Consider the following 21,838-nt stretch of genomic DNA (forward strand, 5'->3'; position numbering starts at 1 on the left):
GGACTCGATCCTGGGTCCCTGCTGAGCCACCGGGGCTAATTCATCAGTTTTGTATAACAACCATCACATGCCTTCCTTTATGCCCATCAGCCAATTACGCCATCCCCCTACCCACCTCCCCCACATCTTTAATTTTTTTTATTTATTTTTTTTTTCTTTAATTTTTTTTAAAGATTTTATTTATTTGAGAGAGAGAGAGTACAAGCTAGGGGAGAGGGAGAAGGAGAAGCAGACTCCCTGCTGAGCAGGAAGTCCAACATGGGCCTGGATTCCAGGACCCAGGAATCATGACCTGAGCCAAAGGCAGATGCTTCACCGACTGAGCCACCCAGGCATCCACTCATAACCGTCTTTATTGTCCCTGTTTTATAAATGAGGAAACTCAGGAGCTAAGAGTTATAAATGGTGCCTCTATAATGGTTATTCAAAATATGCCTAAGTTATTAGTCCTCTTGAAGGGCCAGTTCGCTCAAGAGAACAGTTTTTTTTTTCAGACATTCTCATTATACTGGATTCTCTCTGGATCTTTCAAATTGGTTACCCAGTCTCAAGATTTCCCAGTGTCCCCCAGAAGAAGCATATTAGGGAGAAGTTCTTTCAAGCATTGCTAAGTCTAATAATAGAGTTGTTCAGTTCCGTTTGGAAGAATGAACATAGCCTTGGGGAAAGGAAGTTTCTATTTTACCTTTGCAGTATATTCAGTTTTATCAAAAGGCACAAGAAAACAAACTAACATTCAAAAAAACCAGATAACTATAAACAAATCAAAAAAGAGAGAATCTCTGTCACCATCCAGTGTTTGCTCCTTTTGGAAACAGGGCAGGTACCCGAGGCAGACATGGAGATCCCTTCATTTCATTTCTGAAATGTGTGAAGTTGCAGTATCTGTGAGGATTTGCTCAGTGGATGATCTTTGAGGACCTACTATGCATAACATTGAAGGGTTCAGTGATTGCAGAGAAAGAATATGTGTATTTGGTCAGATTTGAACTTGAAGGATTCTAAAGTGAGGCATTTTCAGCCAAGAATCCGAAAGTCAGATACAGGAATGCCCCACTAGGGGTGCCAGGGTGGCTCAGTTGGTTAAGTATCTGCCTTCAGCTCAGGTCATGGTCTTGGGAACCTGGGATTAAGCCCCATACCGGGCTCCCTACTAAGTGGGGGTCTGCTTCTCCCTCTCCCTCTGTGCCTACCCCTCAGCCTCACTCATGCTTACTCTGTCTCTCTCAGATAAATAAAATCTTAAAAAAAAAAAAAAAAAAAAGATGCCCAATTCCAAGAAGCATCATGCATCCAGACTCTCGGGCTGGCCCTCTCCAGAACATGAGCCAGAGTCATCTCTCACTCATTCTTCTACTTCTCTTTGTTCTATTAGAATCCTTTTAGTTTTGTTTTCATTTTATCAATTATCTGAGAAATGGCTCTCAAAATAAAATTCATGGGACTCCAATTGGTAAGACCAGTTCCTTACAGTTTAAAGTGTTTATTTTTTATTTTATTTTTAAGTGTAAAGGGTTTATGCTTAAAATTGGACAATAACAATACATTTTTTCCACATATAAATGCTTATTTTATCCCACACTTTCAAATCCCATGCAAGTGGCTCCTTTTAGCGTTACTAGTCTACTCCACCTTTTTCTTCATTCCCCAACATTCTGCGAGGTCTTACCTCTTCCTGTCAAAATTCTGTATCTTCTATCAAGGTCCTGATTCTAGGAGCACTTCCATAAACCAAACCTGAAATAAATTAAACATTTTTTTGCCATTCTAATATTACTCTATTCTTCCCACCAATGTAGCCGAGGTGCTGAAATGCTTTTGAGCAGTTGCTTGGTAGCATCCTTTCCCTGTCAAATCTGCCTGAGGAAAGAAACCACTAAGAACAAGTGGTCCAATAACCCCACCTGCCAGGACTGTCTTGGGTAACTGTAATCAAGTGAGCTTCTGTGAAATGCCACAGGAGAGCTGTGATGCATTTATCGCTAATCGGGTCATTCTAGTTGTTATCTGAGAATGGCTGGCACTGTTTAGGGCTCAAATGAGCACATTTTAATGATCCAAAGACAATGAACACAAGTTGCCACTTCCAGTAAATATTAATTTTAGTAACTAAGTGCAAATGGAACCGTTGGTGAAAATGAATTCCTTTTTGGTTGCATCCTGCCCCATTTATTTTTGCTGTCGTGGGCATTCTTGCTAACAGTTGAAAGAACCATTCATGTTGGAGATGAGGGCCACCTTTCACCTCTAATCAACTCTGGAAGGTGTGAGTGTATCCTGGTTAGGGCTCTGGACATCCAACCTCCCAAATGAAAGTACATCCTGTGCAAGCCAGGAAACACCAGAGATCCGTATCCTCAAAAACATGCCAGTTGCTTCTATGACAACACTGAAAACATGCAAACAGTATGCATTTAGCAAAATCCCACACGTTAAGAGAGCGAACTCCTGAGTGTCTGAGATTCAGTTTTATTTGATATATTTCTTTCAAGTCGAGCATTTTAAGAAAAAAGGAAATTGGTTGCCTTAGGTCAAGCTTTGACTTCTCCAACATCCTAAAGGGAATTATGTCACAAAATTCTGCAAGAATTTGCCACCAGGACTTTGTTCAAAAGCTCTCAATAGCTTCTTTGGTCTTTTTTTTTTTTCTATGAAAAGTCCAAACCCTGAGGCCTCATAACATTCCACAACCTGGTACTGGCGAACCTTTCTACCCTTCCCTGTGTTCTGCTACTGCTTCCCTTTCTCCAGCTAAATAGCATGTAACTGACTTTTCTCTAAAAGCCTCTGTACTTCCAAATCCCATGCAGTTAGCTCCTCTTAGCACTATTACTCTATTCCACCCTTCCCCTCATCCCTCTATACCTTCCCAGCAAGGCTCTACCCTCTCCTGTGAAAAATCCTGCATCCTGAATCAAGGCTCTGATTTTCTGAGTCCTTTCACAAGCCAAAATACATTTAGAAAATTGGCCGCTACTATAATAACAATCTGGTGTTGTTACTATCTGCTTACAGTTTGTTCACTTTTGAGATCCTCTCGCTCTTCTCCATCCCAAACTGGCATATAGTATATGCTTGTTAAATGCTCTAATGTGGGACTCCTGGGTGGCTTAGCGGTTGAGCATCTGTCTTCAGCTCAGGGCGAGATCCCGGAGTCCTGGGATCGAGTCCCACATCGATCGGGTTCCTTGCATGGAGCCTGCTTCTCCCTCTCCCTCTCTCTCTGTGTCACTCATGAATAGATAAATAAAATCTTTTTTAAAAATGCTCTAATGTGTGCTGGGTTGACTTATTTTGCTCAGCATAACACCCTCCGGTTCCATATCTTTATAGATTCTTGAGCAAGTGCAAGGCAAAAGCAAGCTCTTCCCTTTATGGAGATTAGTGTGGAAGCAGATTGCAGAATTGGTTGGAGGTGAGAGAGACTACCAAAGCGGAGGTAGGGAGAATGCCAATACTGTGTTGTAAGAGGGAGGTGAGGAGGTCAAGGCCTAGGATGGCAGGGGACCGTGTCCAGAGGTGAGAATGACCACAAGGCATTCCAAATGAAGGGAGGACTCACTATTGGAAAAGAGGGAGCCAAAGAGGACTCACCATTCGAGCTAGGGAACTTTTGTAGCAAAGAATAGTGACTTGCTTTTTAGTTTAGGGGACACTGAGACATATTCTTTCTCAGAACATAATGTTTTTGGGTGATAGCTGGACAATTGTATATTAAGTACATATTGATCAAAGCTTATCAAGTGCCTATAACCTTCCAAGTTCTGTGAATTCAGAAGTGAATAAGCATAATTTCTGTCCTCAAGGAGTCCAAACTTAGTGGAACTCAGTGTGGTCACAGGGAGGAACAGTAGATATTATCAGGACACTGAGGCTCTAAAGAAGGCTTTCGGAAGGAGGTGCCTTGAAGGATGATCAGGAGATGATGAGGTAAACAGGATGGTTTGAATGAAGCCTCCAGGAGAGGTAGAGGCTTGAATGAAGATGAATGGAACTGAGAAACAGGGGTTCTTAGTGGGTACTGATGATTGGCATAATAGGTTTTGTAATCTGTATGCCAGTACGATGCTTTGATAGATTGCACCTCCTGCCCCATCCATCATCCAGTACCTACAGGAGAACAGCAAAGGAATGCCGAGCAACAACAACGAAACTCAGGTGTAAGTAGAAGCAAAGGATCCAGCTCTGAAATTTGCCATAAATAGCGAAAGAGATTGCTGTTTATCCCTTCTCCAATTGATCTTGAACTATTTAATGATGCAGATACAGACAAGGTGAAAACATCCTACAGTGAGAATACAAATGTGAGCCCTTTGGTTGTCTGACAGATGAGGGAGGGCAGGAAAACTGTAGTTGGAAATGAAATTCTGTAAATCTATACTACAGCCGGTAGCTCCTATGGATATGAAAATTGATTTGATGTTACTACTTTTTCCAGGTTCTGAATAAATGACCCTGAAACCACCTAAGCATCTAGTGGGCTAAAATATTCAGGGGGCAAGATCAAGAAGGATTGCCCATCTTTATCAAAGACATACTGAGCTCCCTGTAAGTACCAGGCTCTGTGACAAAATCACATGGGTTTGGGCAATGGTTATAGAGTAAGTGAACGTCAGGACTGATTGCAACCAATTTTTTTGCAGACAACTCTTTGAGGACAGATGTTCCTTAGTTACATCAGATAATCAAAGCTAATGAAAGGACATCACATGAAAGCATGCTTCTCGTAGGCATGAACAAACCTAACATCTTGACAACAGAGGGTTTTGCAAAGAGAGTTATCTATGTTAGGGACATGGCATTGTAAGCTGGAGCTTTTCTATTCCTTTATGATCCTTCTGATGTTTTGTGTGTTTATTTTTTTTAATGATTTTATTTATTTATTCATGAGAGACACACAGAGAGAGAGAAAGGCAGAGACACACAGGCAGAGGGTGAAGCAGGGTCCACGCAGGGAGCCTGATGTGGGACTTGATCCTGGGACTCCTGGATCATGCTCTGAGCCCAAGGCAGGCGCTAAACCGCTGAGCCACCCAGGGATCCCCTGTTTTGTGTGTTTTAAGTTGATTTGGAAGCATATAATGGTTCATGGTATAATCTATATTGTAAGGAGATTCCTCCTGAAATCTCAGAGATCCTGACTTGATTCATCTCAGATGAGGTCAGGACATCAGTATTTTTTAAAAAGTTCCCCAGCCAGGGTTGAGAACCAGTTCTCACCCAGAGTGCCGTCAGAAGGTGGACATTTGGGACCTAGGGTGTTAGCCCTACAGGTGAAAAACATGTGGCCATTTCTGGATGCCCCACACTCCATGCAACCCAACCTGTGCCCTTGAACCAGGCTGAGTCACTTGCACCCTGGTAGTGATGAATGGGAGCCATAGGCTCTAGAGTTTTGTTTCCCAACTATTTTTTTTAAAAAAATATTTTATTTATTTATTCATGAGAGACACATAGAGAGACAGAGAATGAGAAAGAGAGAGGCACAGACACAGGAAGAAATAGGCTACATGCAGAGAGCCTGATCCGGGACTCGATCCCAGGTCTCCAGGATCACACCCTCAGCTTGAAAGCAGCACTAAACCACTGAGCCACCTGGGGTGCCCTCATTTCCCAACTGTTATCTCGGATTCTTTCATGTGTCTCCTACTCTTGCTCCCAATCTATGGTTCTTCCAGAGAAAAGGTGCAGGGTGGAGAGACAGGGGGTGGGACACTGAGGCTAGTACACTCAGGTACAAGTCACCCTTTGAGGCTTTTTTGGAGACAGACTGACTGCAGCTGGCAGGCAGCCTCTAAGGGAAGCATCATCACTGGAAGGGGGGGGCTTTTCCACAGGTTTCTCTCTCCTCCCATTTTTACATGGATCTCATGCCCTAAGGTCACTAGAAGCCAGCTTGTGCAGGTACAGGTCACAGGCATCCCTTGGGGAGCAGACACATTCTCATTCCCATTTTACCTGCTCTGAGTGGAAGAAACAGGTTTTCATGAGAGCACGGACAGGGCAAGGGGAAAGGGCTCCGGGTGGGAGAGTCGGCTTATCATTTCTGAAGATAGAGACCTGCAATATCACTTTAAATACCAACTTTGAAGGTTTGCTTCATTTATTTTTCTGACTTCTGCTCTGTTTGGGAGAAGCTTTCTCCTGCATTGCATTTGCTTCAGGAAAATATCCTAGTCTTCAGTCTCAGCCTCTTCTTCTTCTTCTTCTTCTTCTTCTTCTTCTTCTTCTTCTTCTTCTTCTTCTTCCTTCACCTTCTCCTTCTCTTTCTCCTCCTCCTCCTCCTCCTCCCCCTTCTTCTGTCTCACCTAGGGAAGACAGAGATTCTTAGCAGATAGGCATATAATTAAAATGAATGACAAAGTTACTGCCTAGCTTCCTCTCCTCCTGGATTATAAAAATACTGTGAGGCTCCTGGTGGACCCGAGGGATCAACCGAGCCTCCATCCTCATTTTCCAGACCAGGGGATAGAGCTCCTCAGAGCTGCAGTGACTCATCTAAAGCCCCACAGCTACTTGGGGCCAGACCTGTCTCCTTTAACCTCCCCTCGTGGGTTAATTTTCCAGCCCTCCAATCATCTTGACAACCTGCCTCTGAAGCCTGTCCCAAATCTGCCCTTCTCAGCTGAAGCTCCTGGAATGAGACACGTGACCCCAGAGGGGCTGATGTTATCTGAGCATAAAGAGAAGACTGCTCTGGTGTTCTCACATTCTAGGTAGGCATTCCAGTACCTCGCTTGCCCTGGCTGTTCTTTCTGACGATGACCCTCTGGTCTATTTCTGACGTGCGTGAACACACTCTCCCCTCACATGTCTCGGGTCTGGTTCTCTGCCCAGGGTCACGAGGCCCTTACAGAGTCACATTGTGGAGAAGGTAAAAGCTCAGATGTTCAAAACAGCTTTCTTTTGGAAACACAAAGCACCTTTCTGAGACTAGCAGCCTCCTTGATGCTTCTGTGAGGGAGGGTAGGCTGCCAAATTCCAGCTTTGTGCACAGACAGGTTGAAGCTTCAAGTTTAATGGATGTAGCCTGAATCTCCGATGGAGATGGATGAGGATTATTCTGGAAAGCAGCGAGATGACTTTCTCATTAGCACTGAGCCAATTAATCCACACTTAGGGCAACCCTCCTCCCTTCCCCTGCCCACAGCTGCAGCAAATGCCTCTTTTTTCTTTTCCTTCTCTTCCTTTTGTTTTCCTTTCTCCCTTCCTTTCTTTTCTTTTTTCAGATTTCCTTATTTGAGAGTTTGCAAGATGCCGGGCTCGATCTCATGACCCTGAGATTACAACCTGAGCCAAAACCAAGAGTCAGCTGCTCAACCAACTGAGCCACCCAGGCGCCCTACCTCTTTCTTTATTATTACGGCACTTCCACCGTATTCAGTGCCACATGCTTTCAACTCCATGGCAGATATGATACAAAGCAAATCAATGATGTTTAAGCCTTGCCCTCGCAGGAGTTGACAACTCAGCAATTTTTAAATAATTGGGGGGATCCGTTTATTTCTAGATCCCATCAACCTACATTCTTATAGGATAACGTGCCACCTCCACTGTGCTCCCTGAGCATTTTGTATGGTATTTCCTGCCCCTGCACGTATCCCATTGTCTTGTACCTGCCTACCGGGCTCTCCTGCTGCACACCTGCTCCCCACCCCCAGCACGTTTGTGGAATGGATGTGCGCCCCAGGAAGGCCCCTCTGCACGCCTCTGCCCCCACCTCTGGTTGCTGCAACTTTGCGCCCCTGCAGGTTTCCCAGGATAACCAAAGAGCGTTCCCTGTGTGGGGCTTGTGGGTTCCGCTGAGGAGTTTGGATTCGGCTTCATCCACAAGCCCACGAATCAGTGGCTGACTCTTCCAGAGAGCAGCCATCTCTGACGTCTACAACTGATGCCTGTCCCGGTTGTCTGGTGTCAAAGGGTCACAGGATGTATATTAAGCAACTGTGACCACAGATTGGAGCAGGGAGTACATGGATGGGGCAAAGCTGACTCCAAGAATTGGATGAGTTCAGCACCCAGCAAAACTGCCTGGGAGAAGGGACGTGTCCAAGCAGTGCTTCTTGACGGTTGGGACTAAAATCTCTTCGTTGCCTCCCTAGAAACACTCCGAGGAAGGCTTCTTCTGTCTGCTGCAGTTTCTCTTGCTTCATAAAGTCAAAAGCAGACTGCTGAGGACACAGCATTCTAAACACTGAGCTCTCTTGGGATGGTGCCCGGAGCAAGGTTCTGGGAACACAAAATATTTCTATAATCCCTGGGGTGAAGCTACTGATAGAAGCAGCTGAGGTGAAGTCTCAGCATGAGGCTGTGATTCCCCAGCCTTCTGTCCTCTCCCTTCCAGCAGGGTTTTCAGTAAAGCCAGTGGCCAGCCCTCTGGAGTTCCTCCTCAAAGGCCAATACCGTTGGCCAAAGCCATGACCCAATGCTCAGAACTGCTGCAAATTTATAGCAGTAAATTTGAGAAGATAATGTCACTAAAATAATGCTCTTACTAGTTGACATTCATTGAACAATTGTTATGAGCTGGGCTTATCACGTGGGTTATCTGGTTTAATGCAACCCTATGAAGTGGGTACATTTATGTCTGAGTCACAGAGGAGGAGGGTACATGAATTTTCCGGTGTCACACAGCTGAATAAACTGCAGAATTGGGAATTCTATCCAGAAGAGACCAGGTGTCCATGGGTCACCCTGTTTCCATGTCATGGCACTGCCAACCCCCCCTCCCATGGTTGCCAAGGTAGCCTGGGGAGGATCAGGTCCAAAGGAATTACCAAGGTGGCAGGATGGAAAAGTAGCAGAGTCCAGCTCACTTGGGGAAAACTGGAAGGGGAACACGAATACGTTATCCAACAGACGAAGCTCCCATGTGGTGACACCATACTCACAAAGCTTCTTACACAAGAAAGCTTCTTTGGGGAGGCCCTGGGTTGGGGAGCACAGCCCTGGCAGGCTTTCCCGGAATCTGAGATGCAGGTGTGTGCACACACACACACACACACACACACTCAACATGAAACAGAGTTCACCGACATCGAAGGCACAGACGGCCTTCTGTTCCCTTCTGTTTTCTGGATTGCCAGCAATCTGCCATGTATCTAGACCGAATTCCACAGACGGAAGTTGCCAAAGGATAATCAGTGGCAAGACTCAGAGAGGAATCTTCAAATGAGAAGCTCTTTGCCTTTTACCTAGAAGGTACCTCAAGAGAAAGACAAAATCTTTTCTTTCAAGCCACTGGAACCAAACTGAGAGCCAGTGAACAACTAGGCAATGGGAAACACTGGGTCTGAGAAAGGGTTTGCCGGCTGCAGAGTCATTCCACCACTCACTCCCTCTGCCTCAGAGCTGAGGCGTCTTCCTTGGCCTATAGGTTCCTTGTAAGCGGTTCCTGCAACATTTTATTTTTTATTTTATTTTTATTTTTTTTCCTGCAACATTTTATTGTTCTATCTCCACTGCTAAACCACAGGCTACCTAAGGGGTGAGTTTTTACCTCTGATCCTATATGGTGGCTACAAACATGGCAGCTACAAACATGGCACCTCAGTGGCCTTGGGAGACCTTGTTGATTTTTGCTTTGTTTTGTTGGCCTTTTTATCGACTAAGCCCAGAAAGAACATTCTGCTTCTTCCTATACCTGGAATCTGTATTTCAGTCATCATGAACCTGAACAGTTGTGAACCGAGAAGGTCTTTCACAGTGGTCAGAAAGTGCCCAGGTTTGGAAGTCAGACCTTGCTTGGTTTGGGTTCAATTCCTGGCTCTGCCGCACACTTAGAGCTTACTTGGTTTTTCCACCCTTTAGCTTCTTGTTTGTAAGATGGGAATTCCAGGAACCTCAGAGAGCTAGTGCAAGGTTGAGTATTATTATGAGCACAACATAGTGATTCTTTATTTTTTTTAAAGATTTTATTTATTTATTCATGAGAGACACAGATTAGAGAGAGGCAGAGACACAGGCAGAGGGAGAAGCAGGCTCCATGCAGGGAGCCCGACGTGGGACTCGATCCCGGGTCTCCAGGATCACGCCCTGGGCCAAAGGCGGCGCTAAACCGCTGAGCCACCCGGGCTGCCCAACATAGTGATTCTTTAAAACACATATATTAGACCGTGTCACCTGTGTGCTCAAATCTGTGGGGTGATTTATTATTTCACTCAGAATAAAAGTTAAACTCTTTCCATCCACCTGCAAGGCTGAGTGGGATCTGGCCCCCATTACTGCTCACCTCTGCCCTACTGTGCTGGCCTCCTTTGTGGACTGAACAATCCGAACACCCATTTTCTTAGGCCCTTTCCATCAGCTCTTCCTTCTGCCTGGGGCCATCTCCTCCAAGAAACCCATGCAGCGAATATCTTCAGTTGTTTCAAGTGTCACCTGCTAAGTGAGGCCTACCACCATCACCACCTGATCTAAAATCGACACCTGACCCTCATGCCCATGATCCTGATCCACTGTGCTTTGATCTCTTATTTTTCCAAAGCACATATCCCCCGCTAACATACTCGCTACTTCCCTACGTGTATGTGCGTATTGTCTGGGAGTCTCTAGTGCCATTCTTGTCCCCAAATATGGCTTTACGGGGGTCATGATTTGTGTGTGTTTGGTGCACTGACATGTCCCAAGTGCCTAGAACAGTACCTGGCACACAGTGTGGGCACCCAACAAGTGATTTTTGAATGAATAATGGTTGAGTGAAGATTATATATGCCTGGCACACAGAAAATCTCGATCACGGAAGCCATCATTACCACCATGACTATGGTCATTGTCGTGATCATCCTCATCATCACTAAAAGAGAGAAGGTATATAATGCATGTAGCACAGAGCTGATATGCATATAAGTACTTGGTAAATGTTATTTCCTTTTCTCTTCCTTTTGTGGCTTTTTATGTTGTTCCTTTCTTATGGAGGACCCTTAGGACATAGTTATAAAGCAAAACCAACCCCTAGTCCATGTAGAAGTGTCACGCAGGGCCATTTATAGAGTAATATGGAACTGTTGATTATTACTATTACCAGCTGAGCATCAAAACTGAATTTCTGTGACTTTGCATTTTCTTCATCATGATTCTCTATATTAAGCACACTTTCTGCTCCTTTTCTTAGAAGTGATGAAGAAAGAGGAGGAGGAGAGGGAGAAGTAAAAAATACATCTTTGTTTTCATAGTGTCTGGGTTTATACATATATATCAGGGGAAATAGATCTGTAGAAGAAGAAAATTAAATTATCAGTTTAAAGTTAAGCATTCTTGGGGTGCCTGGATGGCTCAGTCAGTTAAGTGTCTGCCTTCTGCACAGGTCATGATCTCAGAGTCTTGGGACCAATCTGCCTTCTGCTCAGGTCATGATCTAAGAGTTCTGGGATCTAAGCGGGCTTCCTGCTTAGCAGAGAGTCTGTTTCTCCCTTTCCCCTTGCTCCTCCCCCACTCTTGCTCTCTCTTGCTCACTAATTCAAATAAACAAATAGAATCTTTAAAAACAAATAAAGTTAAGCATTCTCTAGAAAGTCTTATAAGCATAAAAATTTTACTGAGGAATACAAAAGTAGATCTTTTACATGCTTGTGTCTAGAAATATCAAGCTATAGATGTTTTTAAGCCAGCAAAATAGTCACTCTTTGTTTTACATTGTTATTTCTCTTTCTTATGTCAGTGTAAAGGGAATTATTTCCAATGTGAGGCATGTGCTGGTGTGCAATTTCTGCCTGTTGATGGGTAACATAAAATATAGTAATGATACCTCGTTTTCCTGCCTCTTGGAAATTGCAGAGAATGCACAGAATGTAGAGATTTGGGGAGGGCGAGCATCATTAGGATAAGTTCTCTCTGGTTGTCAAGTCCAGTGTTCACTTTAGGTTGGAGATGCACCCACAATGCCCTTCTTTCCTTAAAATTCTGGACATTAGTGTATGGCTTGCTCAACCTTACACTTTCATATAGCTTATTCCTTATCTTTTTTTTTTTTTTAATTTTTTCAAATCAAGCAATTCTTGAAAGCTGCATGGAACATCTCCAGTTGTTAGTTGTTGACAGAATTGTCTTTACTGTCAGCCTGGTGTTGTGTCATTCTGTTTTTCCGTAAAATGCTTTTACAAGAAGCCATGTTTATCATGTCACATTAGAGAATCAAGTGGCTCTTTTATAAATTCTCTACTACTTTGGTTGGAAACCATACCCAGATGTTGACTCTTTCGTCATACCAATAAATATATCTTCTGCACAAAATGTGAATTATCCTAACTTCCTACTTGCCAACCTTTCCCCAATTAAGGAGACCACCACGATTGATACCCAAACCATAGCCAAGTATATTTTGTTTGTTTAAGTACAACCAAAGTTTGAATGGTAAACAAATGCAAATGTTAGTCCCAAAGGTCAGAGGCAGGGCTGAAGTTAGGATCCTACAGTCAGGAGTAGGATTTATCTGGAAGCACAGTGAACCAAGGACAAAGGTGTGGCCTAAGGGGATGATTATCTCAGAAGCTAGAGAATGCAAAAAAGCTAGTGAGTGAGTGGGTGGGTTAGGCTATCCCAAAGGACCAGAAGCAAGGCAGAGGTGAAGGCAAATCCCATCAAGCAGTGCCTAAGACTAAGAATGGAATGGACAGTTTTTAGTTTTCTTCAAATAGAACTCATTGAACAGCCCACAAAATGCATTAAAGATTTAAATGTAAGACCTGAAAGGAACTCCTGGGAGAAAACATAAGGGAAGAACTTCTTGGCAATGATCTTTTTGATATGATGCCAAAAGCACAGACAACAACAGCAAAGATAAACAAGTGGGACTAAGTCAGACTGAAAAGTTTCTGCACAGCAAACAATATAACAGAGTAAAAAGGCAACCTGTGGAATAGGAGAAAATATTTGCAAGCCTCGTATCTGAAAGGTGCCAATATCCTAAATATATGAGGAACTCCTTTGATTCAAAAGTGTAAAGAAAATAACCTAATTTAAAAATGAGCAAAGGACTTGACTAGACTTTTTTTTTTTTTCCAGAGAAGACATAAATGGCCAACCAGTAAATGAAAAGATGGTTAACATCACGAATAGTCAGAGAAATGCAAACCAATACCTCAATGAGATACCATCTCGTACCTGTCCGGATGGCTATTATCAAAAACGCAAAAGATAACAAGTTTATGAGGCTGTGGAAGAAAGGCAACCTTTGTACATTGTTGGTGGGAATGTGAGATGGTACAGCCACTGTGGAAAACATGGATGTCTCTAAAAAGAAATAAAATAGAGGGGGGCCTGGGTGGCTCAGTCAGTTAAGTGTCTGCCTTCTGTTCAGGTCATGATCCCTGGGTCCTAGGATCCAGCCCTATGCTGGGCTCTCTGCTCAGCGGGGAGTCTGCTTCTCCCTCTCCCTCTGCGTACCATTCCTGCCTGCTTGTGTTCTCTCTTTCTGCCAAATAAATAAAATCTTTTAAAAAATTAAAATAGAAATAGTGCATGATCCAGCAATCCCATTTCTGAGTATTTATGCAAAAGAATTGAAATCAGGGACATGTGGGAGGCTCAGCAGTTGAGTCTGCTTTCCACTCAGGGCTTGATCCTGGAGACCCGGGATTGAGTCCCACATCAGGCTCCCACATGGAGCCTGCTTCTCCCTCTGCCTGTGTCTCTCCCTCTCTCTCTCTCTCTCTCTCTCTCTCTGTCTCTCTCTGTGTCTCTCATGAGTAAATAAATAAAATCTTTTTTTTTTTTTTAAAAAAAAGGTCTGACTCCCACCCCTGTCCCCATCTGCCCCATGCCCCCACTGTCCATAGGTAACCACTTTTATCAGTTCTTGGAATACCCTTTGTTTCTTGTAAATACAACCAAATACAAATATATTCTTTATTTTGTTTGTTTGTTTGCTTTGCTTTTTAAATAGATTTTATTTTATTTTATTTATTTTAATTTTATTTTTTAAAAAAGATTTTATTTATTTATTCATGAAAGACACAGAGAGAAATAGACACAGGCAGAGGGAGAAGCAGGCTCCTCGGGGAACTTGATGTGGAACTCAATCCTGGGACCCCAGGATCATGCCCTGAGCCAAAGGCAGACGGTCAACCACTGAGTCAGGCATCCCTAGATTTTATTTCTTAGAGCAGTTTCTCTTCGTAGAGATCTATCTCTTGTAAGTGATAATGCTTCCCTTTCTTGCTCATTCTCATAGCTCCCCAGACCTTGCCTTTGACCCACAGTAACCCTAATTCATGTATGTTTAGATGAAGATACATGTGCCATCAGTCCATGATGGCAGTGACCTTATTAGGGATGTCTGTCTTATTCCACCATATACCTGGCATTCAGCCCAGGGATTTAAAGCAGTAAGTAATTGCTAAATATTTGCAGAATGAATGAACTTCAGATCACTAGGCAACTGTCTCCTTGTCCTTACAGATCAATTGTATCTCTCAAAAAAAATATTTTCAATTTTTAAAGTCTTGCTTGCATTAAGTCAATTTTGAGAAAAAGCAAACACGTCAGTTGGCTCTGAATCAGGGGACACGACGCTTTCAAACAGACAAGCAAAGCAATAGCAACGGAGTCAAGAGTATCAGCTTGAATGTTTCCCATAGACCCTAAGATTGGCCATCAACAGAAACAGTACCCAAGCACTAGCCAGCCTTAGTTTCTAAACATCTTTTGCATGCCAGTCCCTTGTCCATGTCACAGCTCAGTTTAAAGATTGGGATTGCCACTTTATATTCTGGTGTTAGGATTGCCAATCTCTGGTGACTTCTGAAGGAATGAGTTGAGGGAAGTGAATACACGTTATGGTAGTATGGATATGTGACGGAAGAGTTTAGGAGGAAAAACAAATGGAATTTCGCCTCCGCATAACTGTATTCTTCCCAGAGTAGGAAGAGGAATCACATAGTCAATTCTCAGGCAAATTCTAACCTTCTAATAAGCAGCTGAATGCAAAACGGTAACTGTCATGACAAGCAATCCCTGGTGAATTCTGTGCAATACACAAAGGACTTTTAAGAACAAAAGGTATGGCATTTGTTATTATAAAAGTTCATGTTTCTGGGGATCCCTGGGTGGCTCAGTAGTTTCGCACCTGCCTTTGGCCCAAGCGCGATCCTGGAGTCCCGGGATCGAGTCCCGTGTTGGGCTCCCTGCATGGAGCCTGCTTCTCCCTCTGCCTGTGTCTCTGCCTCTCTCTCTCTCTCTCTATGTCTATCATAAAAAAATAAAAATAAATCTTAAAAAAAGTTCATGTTTCTGAATATTAGGAAAATAATTACCACAAAGACACTGCCAAACCTCCTGTGCCTATTTTCTGTATGAACTTTTTATTCTAGTTCTAGACCAACGGCATTTTCTTTTTCCAAACACTTTTTCTTTCACATAACAAAAAATGACTCATGAGTTACTCCAGAAGAGGTCAATGATTTGGTTTAATTACTTCTTCAGGGGCGTGAAGAGAGGTTCAGCTAAATAAAGAGATGGTTTTCTATAAGAGAGCAAGCATACACATTACCTCCCCTCCCACAGAGGCCCTGAAGGATAGAAGAGGAGAAATAAAAATAAAAATAAAAAAAAAAAACTTGTTCCACTCTGTCTCCTAATCAGCATCTGTATTTCAACGATTAAAAAGCTGTTTCTTAGTAGAGCTCCAGGGTCAGGGAACTTCAAATGAAAGATGATTCAATGTTGACAGGGTGCTTCTTCCCAGGAAGATCATTTCAAATGTATAAGACTTAGTTGGCTCTACACTTTCCCTCCCCATCACAAGTCTATAAAATACATATTACATGACATCCAATGAGGTTTTTATTACCTGTTTGTATATGTAACTTAAGCTATTGAGGGTCTTGTGTGTGTTAGACACAGGCAAAGACAGTATGTGGGTGTGACTGAGAACATAGATCCTGGGGGCTGGCACACGTATGTCTCCTTCAAAATCTAGGAACATGGGCCACTTCCATAGTCTTTTGGAGGTTTAGTGTTCCCATGTGTAGAACTGGATTGTTTGCTGGTGACTGGATGGCTCAGTCGGTTAAGTGTCTGCCTTCAGCTCAGGTCATGATCTCAGGCTCCTGGGATCAAGCCCCACATAGGGCTCCCTGTTCAGCAGGGAATCTGCTTGCCCTCCTCCTTTGTTCTTTCTCTGCTTGTGCTTTCTCTCTCTTACAAATAAATAAATAACTTAAAAAAAACCCACAAAAACCCAATACTGGATTCTTTGCATGGATTAAATAAAACAATGGATATAAAGTGTTTACCAGTTTACTTGGCGTATGGTTAGCATACAATAATCAGCAGCTATTCTTACTGTTAGTACTATGAGGCACTGAAGAGAAGACGTGGCCCCTGCTCTCCACAATCCAAAAATCCAGTGTCAAGACAAGACTGGGCAAGTATGAGGATAACTAGAAGTATAAGGTCCGGCATGCTCCCTGCTGCTGATAATTTGAATGAGGTAGCAGCATATCTTGCCACAAATCTGAAATTTTTATGCAGTAGCAGATAGAACAGGATCAAAATTTCACATCCTATTGCTATTTTATTTCAACTCTTAGAATTATTAAAAATTTTGCCTCCTCTTGAAACTTGGGGGATGGTGCACCTAGCCTCTGTCTTAATCTTTTTTTTATGTATGATGGCATCTTTTTTTCTAATTAATTTTGGTTCCCTGCAATGTGATTTGAACCTACTGGGTCACTCTATTTGGTAAAATGCATTTAAAAAAATGTATTGGGTGTTATAAGAATAAGCAAAATATATTAGGAGGAGTATGAGAAGATAGTATATTCATAAAGAAAAGATGGGGCGCTATGTCAGTTCTAGTCCTCTGGGAAGCAAAAGTCAAGATAAAGTAACAAGTATAAGAGGAGTATTGGGAATTCATGCCTATGAAAGATAAAAGGGAGAAGGAACAGGAGTAGATGGAGAGCCTTTAGTCTGTGATGTAGGTCTAACACCTCTTTCTTCTCCCATTGTTCAATTTTGTAGACCCCAGGGGGGCAAGTAAGGGGGTGTACCTCTCTGATCTCCCTTGGAGCAGAGCCTGCTGGAAGTAGTGCTATTGGTCTAGCGTCTACAAGTGCCGTAGCTTTGGAATCCATCTCAGCATCTGCTCCAAGCCCTCACTCACTGGAAGCTCCTAGGCAATGATTGAACAAGGTGGGGATCCTAGAGTCTGGTCAATTCTGTCAACTGGAAGTATCCCAGGGGACTGGCTGAGACTTCCTCAGATTGCCCTGTAGTCTGAGAAGCTCTTCCCTTCATCCTCATAAAATCACCGACTCTGAAAAGAAAATATCTCCCAAAGCTTTCAGAGAGATACAATAGTTCACATGTGAGGGGACGGGAATCAGACTGCCATCAGACTTCTAAAGAGCATGGCTGGATGCTTGGAAGATGTTAAAGAAAATTATTTTCATCCTAAAATTCTGGCCAATAATGAGAAAAGATTGCAGTGTGATAGCACTCAGGAAATGCAATTTGCAAACAATTTGTGTTAGGTACTGGAGGATGTACTCCCTCCAGCATAATGGAATAAAAAAATAAAAGGAAGACATAGGTCGATCCAACTAAATCAGACAATGATGGGAATTTTCAGGGTGACATTTGCAGGAGATCTAGAGCCTCAGGCCCGAGTGGAGCAAGAGGCTTGACGGGACCAGGAGGGAAGTCTCAGTGGAATAAAATATGTGATGAAACGTGGCAATGATTGAGAATATTAATAAAAGGCTGAGATGTCAGCCTCTCATCCAGTAAGAGAGGTCAAAAAAGACTGAGAAAAACAAAGACTCTAAGAAAAGTGCCTCAATAAGAGGCAATCCAAAATGTGGTGTCTATTTAAGCAAATGACTTGGTGGAAAAAGGGAAAAATCTAAATAGGCTTTGATGCTAGGAAGAGCCTCTTTAAAGTGGCTCCACCCTGACACTGTAAAGCCTAAAGAAAATGAAAAGTAATCCTAATATGCTACTTTGCCAAGCAGTAGACAATATTTACATTGTTATACTAATGTAAGCACTACTTATTCATTTTTAAATTTCAGAGTCAACCTGTAAACAAAGCAGGAATATTGGTGGAATTTCAGGACAAAATGTAATTATTAATAAATACTTGACAAGGTAGAATAATAGAGAGCTGTAGATGGAGGCAGGGTGGAAGCATATGCAGAGGAAGGGCAAGGCTATTTTCCAGATTGGAATGGCACAGTAGAAAATCAATGGAAACAAATACTTTAATCATATTATATCACCTTACAAAGTACCTAATGGAAGAATTAAAAAAATAATCTGAATACTAAAGATTGGAAAGAGAAAGGGAAAGAAGAGGTTAATATGAGGTAAATTTTCATTTCTTATATGTTAATTCATCATGATTATAAATGATAATAAGAATAGAGAGTTATAATTACAGTAACTACCCTCGTGGAAATAACTAGCTAAAGAATTAAGTACAGAAACAATTAAAAGAAATGAAAATATATCAAGAGGTGGCTGGGGAAATATTGAGTTTCATGAATTCTTTATTATTTGATTTTTACTGCATAGAATCATTATTTTGAGAAAAACTAAAATTAAAAACAAAAGAAAACCCTCCAATCTCGTATTATTTAAGGCAATAGTGGTTCCTATGGCAATATATTATGTCATGTAGATGTCAAACCCTCTAAGTTCTCTGTCCCTTCAGTGGGGCAGCAGATGATGTAACTCATGTGTTCACTTCTTCCTCTGCCGCACCCTCCTCTCTTCCCTGCTCTGTCCTTCTGCCCTCCCCATCCGCCTCCCCGCCTCACAATATTCCAGAATGGGTAAGAGAATTGGTATATTTCTTCAGGAGACAAAAATGTAGTAGTCACCATTTTGAACTGCCTGTCATAATTAAATTATTATTTCATGTCCTAAATAAAAATGTGCAGACATTGGCATATTGTGAGCATTAAGTCTGTAGCGACAAAACAATTAGAAGAGTATTCCGTAGTCATTGACCTGGACATCATCCAGGTCTCAAGCCTGTTTCATATTTAGTCCTCCCTTCAGGCTTTCCAGGGCTCAGGGGGGAAAAAATGTATAGTTTTTAATCTCATTTTTGGGTCAGTCGTCAACTTGGTTAGGGAAATGGCTGTCATTGCTAACATCATCATCACAGCCCATAAGAACAGCTTCTCTGTCATTCAGAAGAAGGTCACCTTGCTCTCAACTTCCTTCTACAGCATAAAATGGTTGGATCCCAGAAAATCTAGAGTATGAGCTTCCCTCTGGGGCCATTGGGCCACAGAAGCATGATTAGTGCAATGACAGATATCCTTTCCATAGAGCCTGACTTTTACACCTTTGTAGGAGCCAGAAAGAAAATCCTTTGCCACATTTGTCATTTAGTCTACGGGAAAGATACTGGCCATTTTCTTTTGGTCTGCCGTTGAGGGATGTGTCTACGTGCCATAGACCATGTAAGGCAATCTTCGTGTATTATCTCATTTAATTTTCACAATAATCTTGAAAGTCAAGGACCATCATAGAGCTGTTTTTCAAACATGTGACTGAGACTTAGGGGAATCAAATAGGCATTAAGCAATGAAATCAGGATTTAAAGCCTATGTGCCAGTTCCAAATTCTAGGCTGAAAAAGACCATCTGGTCTCCTGTAAGCTTGTGGTTAAAGTTTATCTTCATTCCTCTGCTATGTATTTCTTAATATAAAACCTCTTTATCTCAGCAGTAATTTATCAAATATACTGTTCTTCTCTGTTTATATCATCTTATTTCACTCCTATAGGCTCATCCTTTAAAACATTTTTTATTAGAACTGACCAAAATAACTCCACAGGCTTGCTTTCTACCACTGTATTGTGCACTGAGGTGATCTCTCTTCTGCCTTCTTCTAGCATTTTGCTACTCATTAATTTTACATCACAAAACCTCAACCAGAATCTGCCTTCATCTACAGCTAACCCATTTCTTTGGAAGGGAAGAGCTAATTCCAAACCATAACTCTTTAAGTAATTTAAAGCATTTAACTCCCATACAAATTACCTAAAAATCTGTCAGTATTGGATAAAATTCTCAGAATACTTATAAAACATAAGTTGAAATCTGCATCACTTCCAAAATATTGAAGTTTTAATTTTTTAAATAATTAAGCAAGAAACAAAATGGCAAATCATAAACACATGTTGGTTTTACAGCACTTTCATATTCATCGATAATGTTATGAATATTTAAAAAGTGGAATTTTATATAATCTGCATTTTAACATATAGTAACAGTAATATGTAATATCCAATGAGTAGATGCAGAAACGGTGCCATTCCATTAAGAGATTAAATATCGAATGACAGGAGAAGATGTGTAGTTGAGTGTATTTTGTATAAAATGAACTTCACTAGGCTGAGATCTGCAATTAAAGAGGGGGAAAGGCAAATCACATGTCAGTTATGTGTCTCAAGTTTTCATTTGTGGTCCAGTTTATTCTTTTGCAGGAAGGAACAAAAATTGGATTTCTATGAATAAAAATACAAAGACTAAAAGCATGGAAATAAGACAGAAAATGAATTAGAATGTTTGAAGTGTTATCTTGACTAAGTATCCCTCTTGTTTTATAAGTCAACCTTATTTAGAAATAATTTGCATACAATAAGATGTACACATTTTAAGTATGCAGCGTGATGAGTTTTGACAATGATTAAAGCCATTAGCCACCCTCACAGTCAATGCATAGAACATCATTTCCAAAGTTCTCTCGTGATTCTTTCCAATCAACCTTCTCTCTCCCCTCCCAGACCCAGAGAAGCACTCGTCTGTTTTCCAACACTATTCATTAGATTTGTCTTTTCACGCATCATGTCCAGTAGATATTATTATGTGTCTACACATCCCATGTGTCTACATGTGGTTTTCTTTATATGCTTAGTAATTAATATCCTGCTTGGAACTGACTATGCTTCTGGGATCAGTAAGTCAATGTTAATCATCAAATCTAGGAAAATTTGAACCACTACTTTTACAAAATGTTTTTATGTATCTTCTTCACTTTCTTTTCTTTCTGGCATTTCAATTACACATATGTCAGAATGTTTTACATTATCCTACATATCCCTGAGACTCGATTTTTCTTTACAATTTTTACTTAATGTTCTTTATATTTGGTAATTTCTATTAATCTGTCTTCAAGCTCACTGATTATTTTTTCTGTTATTTCCATTCAGCTGTGAATCCTTTCCAGGGAACTTTTCATTTAAGCTGTTATACATTTTAGTTTTAGAATTTTTTATGTTTTTTACCATAGTTTTTTCCTTTCCTTTCTCTTCTTTTCTTTAGGGGAGAGGTGGGGGACAGAAGGATAGAGGAAGAGAGAATCTTAAGCAGGCTCCACACCCAATGTGGAGACCAAGGAAAGGCTCAGTCTTGCAACACTGAGATCACAACGTGAGCGAAAATGAAGAGTCAGACACTTAGCCAACTGAGCCACCCAGGCATTCCTCAATTTTTATTTTCCATAATCTTCCTCTGAAGAGTGTTGATTTTTCTTCAGGAAGTAATTTACTTGCTAGCTGAACACCTTGAATCTATGAAGACTTGTTTCATGCTCTGTTATGGCAGATATGTGGAAAGTGCTGGTGTTTTCTAAGACTCCATAATCTGGGTAGAATAAACTTCCAGACTATGATGGCTCTCCAGATCTTGTCTTGTTTTTAGGTTTTGTTAGGGTGGGCCTATTGTAGGCCTTGCTAGGTCACAGTCCTTATTCTTAAAGCATGGTGTTTTCATATCTCAGGTGGGTAGTCAGGGTGTTAATGAGGTCTCTACTCTCTGGCTGGACTGGCACACTAACATTTCCCAGTTTCATCTCTAACATCCCTTTCTCCTACTCTCTG

At 41.7% G+C, this 21,838-nt stretch overlaps 1 protein-coding gene and 1 long non-coding RNA gene across 5 annotated transcripts in view; one reads left to right on the forward strand and one right to left on the reverse strand.

Annotated features, from left to right (window-relative positions):
• The window catches only part of LOC144316249 (uncharacterized), a 51,723-nt gene extending 38,206 nt beyond the window's left edge, over positions 1-13,517 (forward strand). For both annotated transcript variants that reach the window (XR_013382101.1, XR_013382100.1), the window contains exons 2-4: positions 4,439-4,548; positions 6,568-6,716; positions 13,003-13,517. This is a non-coding gene — a long non-coding RNA (uncharacterized LOC144316249). The remainder of the gene's footprint in view (positions 1-4,438; positions 4,549-6,567; positions 6,717-13,002) is intronic.
• The window catches only part of LOC144316248 (uncharacterized), a 32,491-nt gene continuing 16,721 nt past the window's right edge, over positions 6,069-21,838 (reverse strand). For 2 of the 3 annotated variants that reach the window (XR_013382099.1, XM_077901957.1), the window contains exon 2: positions 6,069-6,308. Coding sequence is in view for 2 of the 3 variants with exons in the window: in XM_077901957.1 (XP_077758083.1) it covers positions 6,174-6,308 (135 nt within the window). In the remaining variant the exon portion in view is untranslated. The remainder of the gene's footprint in view (positions 6,309-21,838) is intronic. The other variant, XM_077901958.1, reaches the window with a different exon arrangement.

Source organism: Canis aureus, chromosome 6 (assembly GCF_053574225.1).
Source record: "Canis aureus isolate CA01 chromosome 6, VMU_Caureus_v.1.0, whole genome shotgun sequence".
NCBI classification, from domain to species: Eukaryota; Metazoa; Chordata; class Mammalia; order Carnivora; family Canidae; genus Canis; species Canis aureus.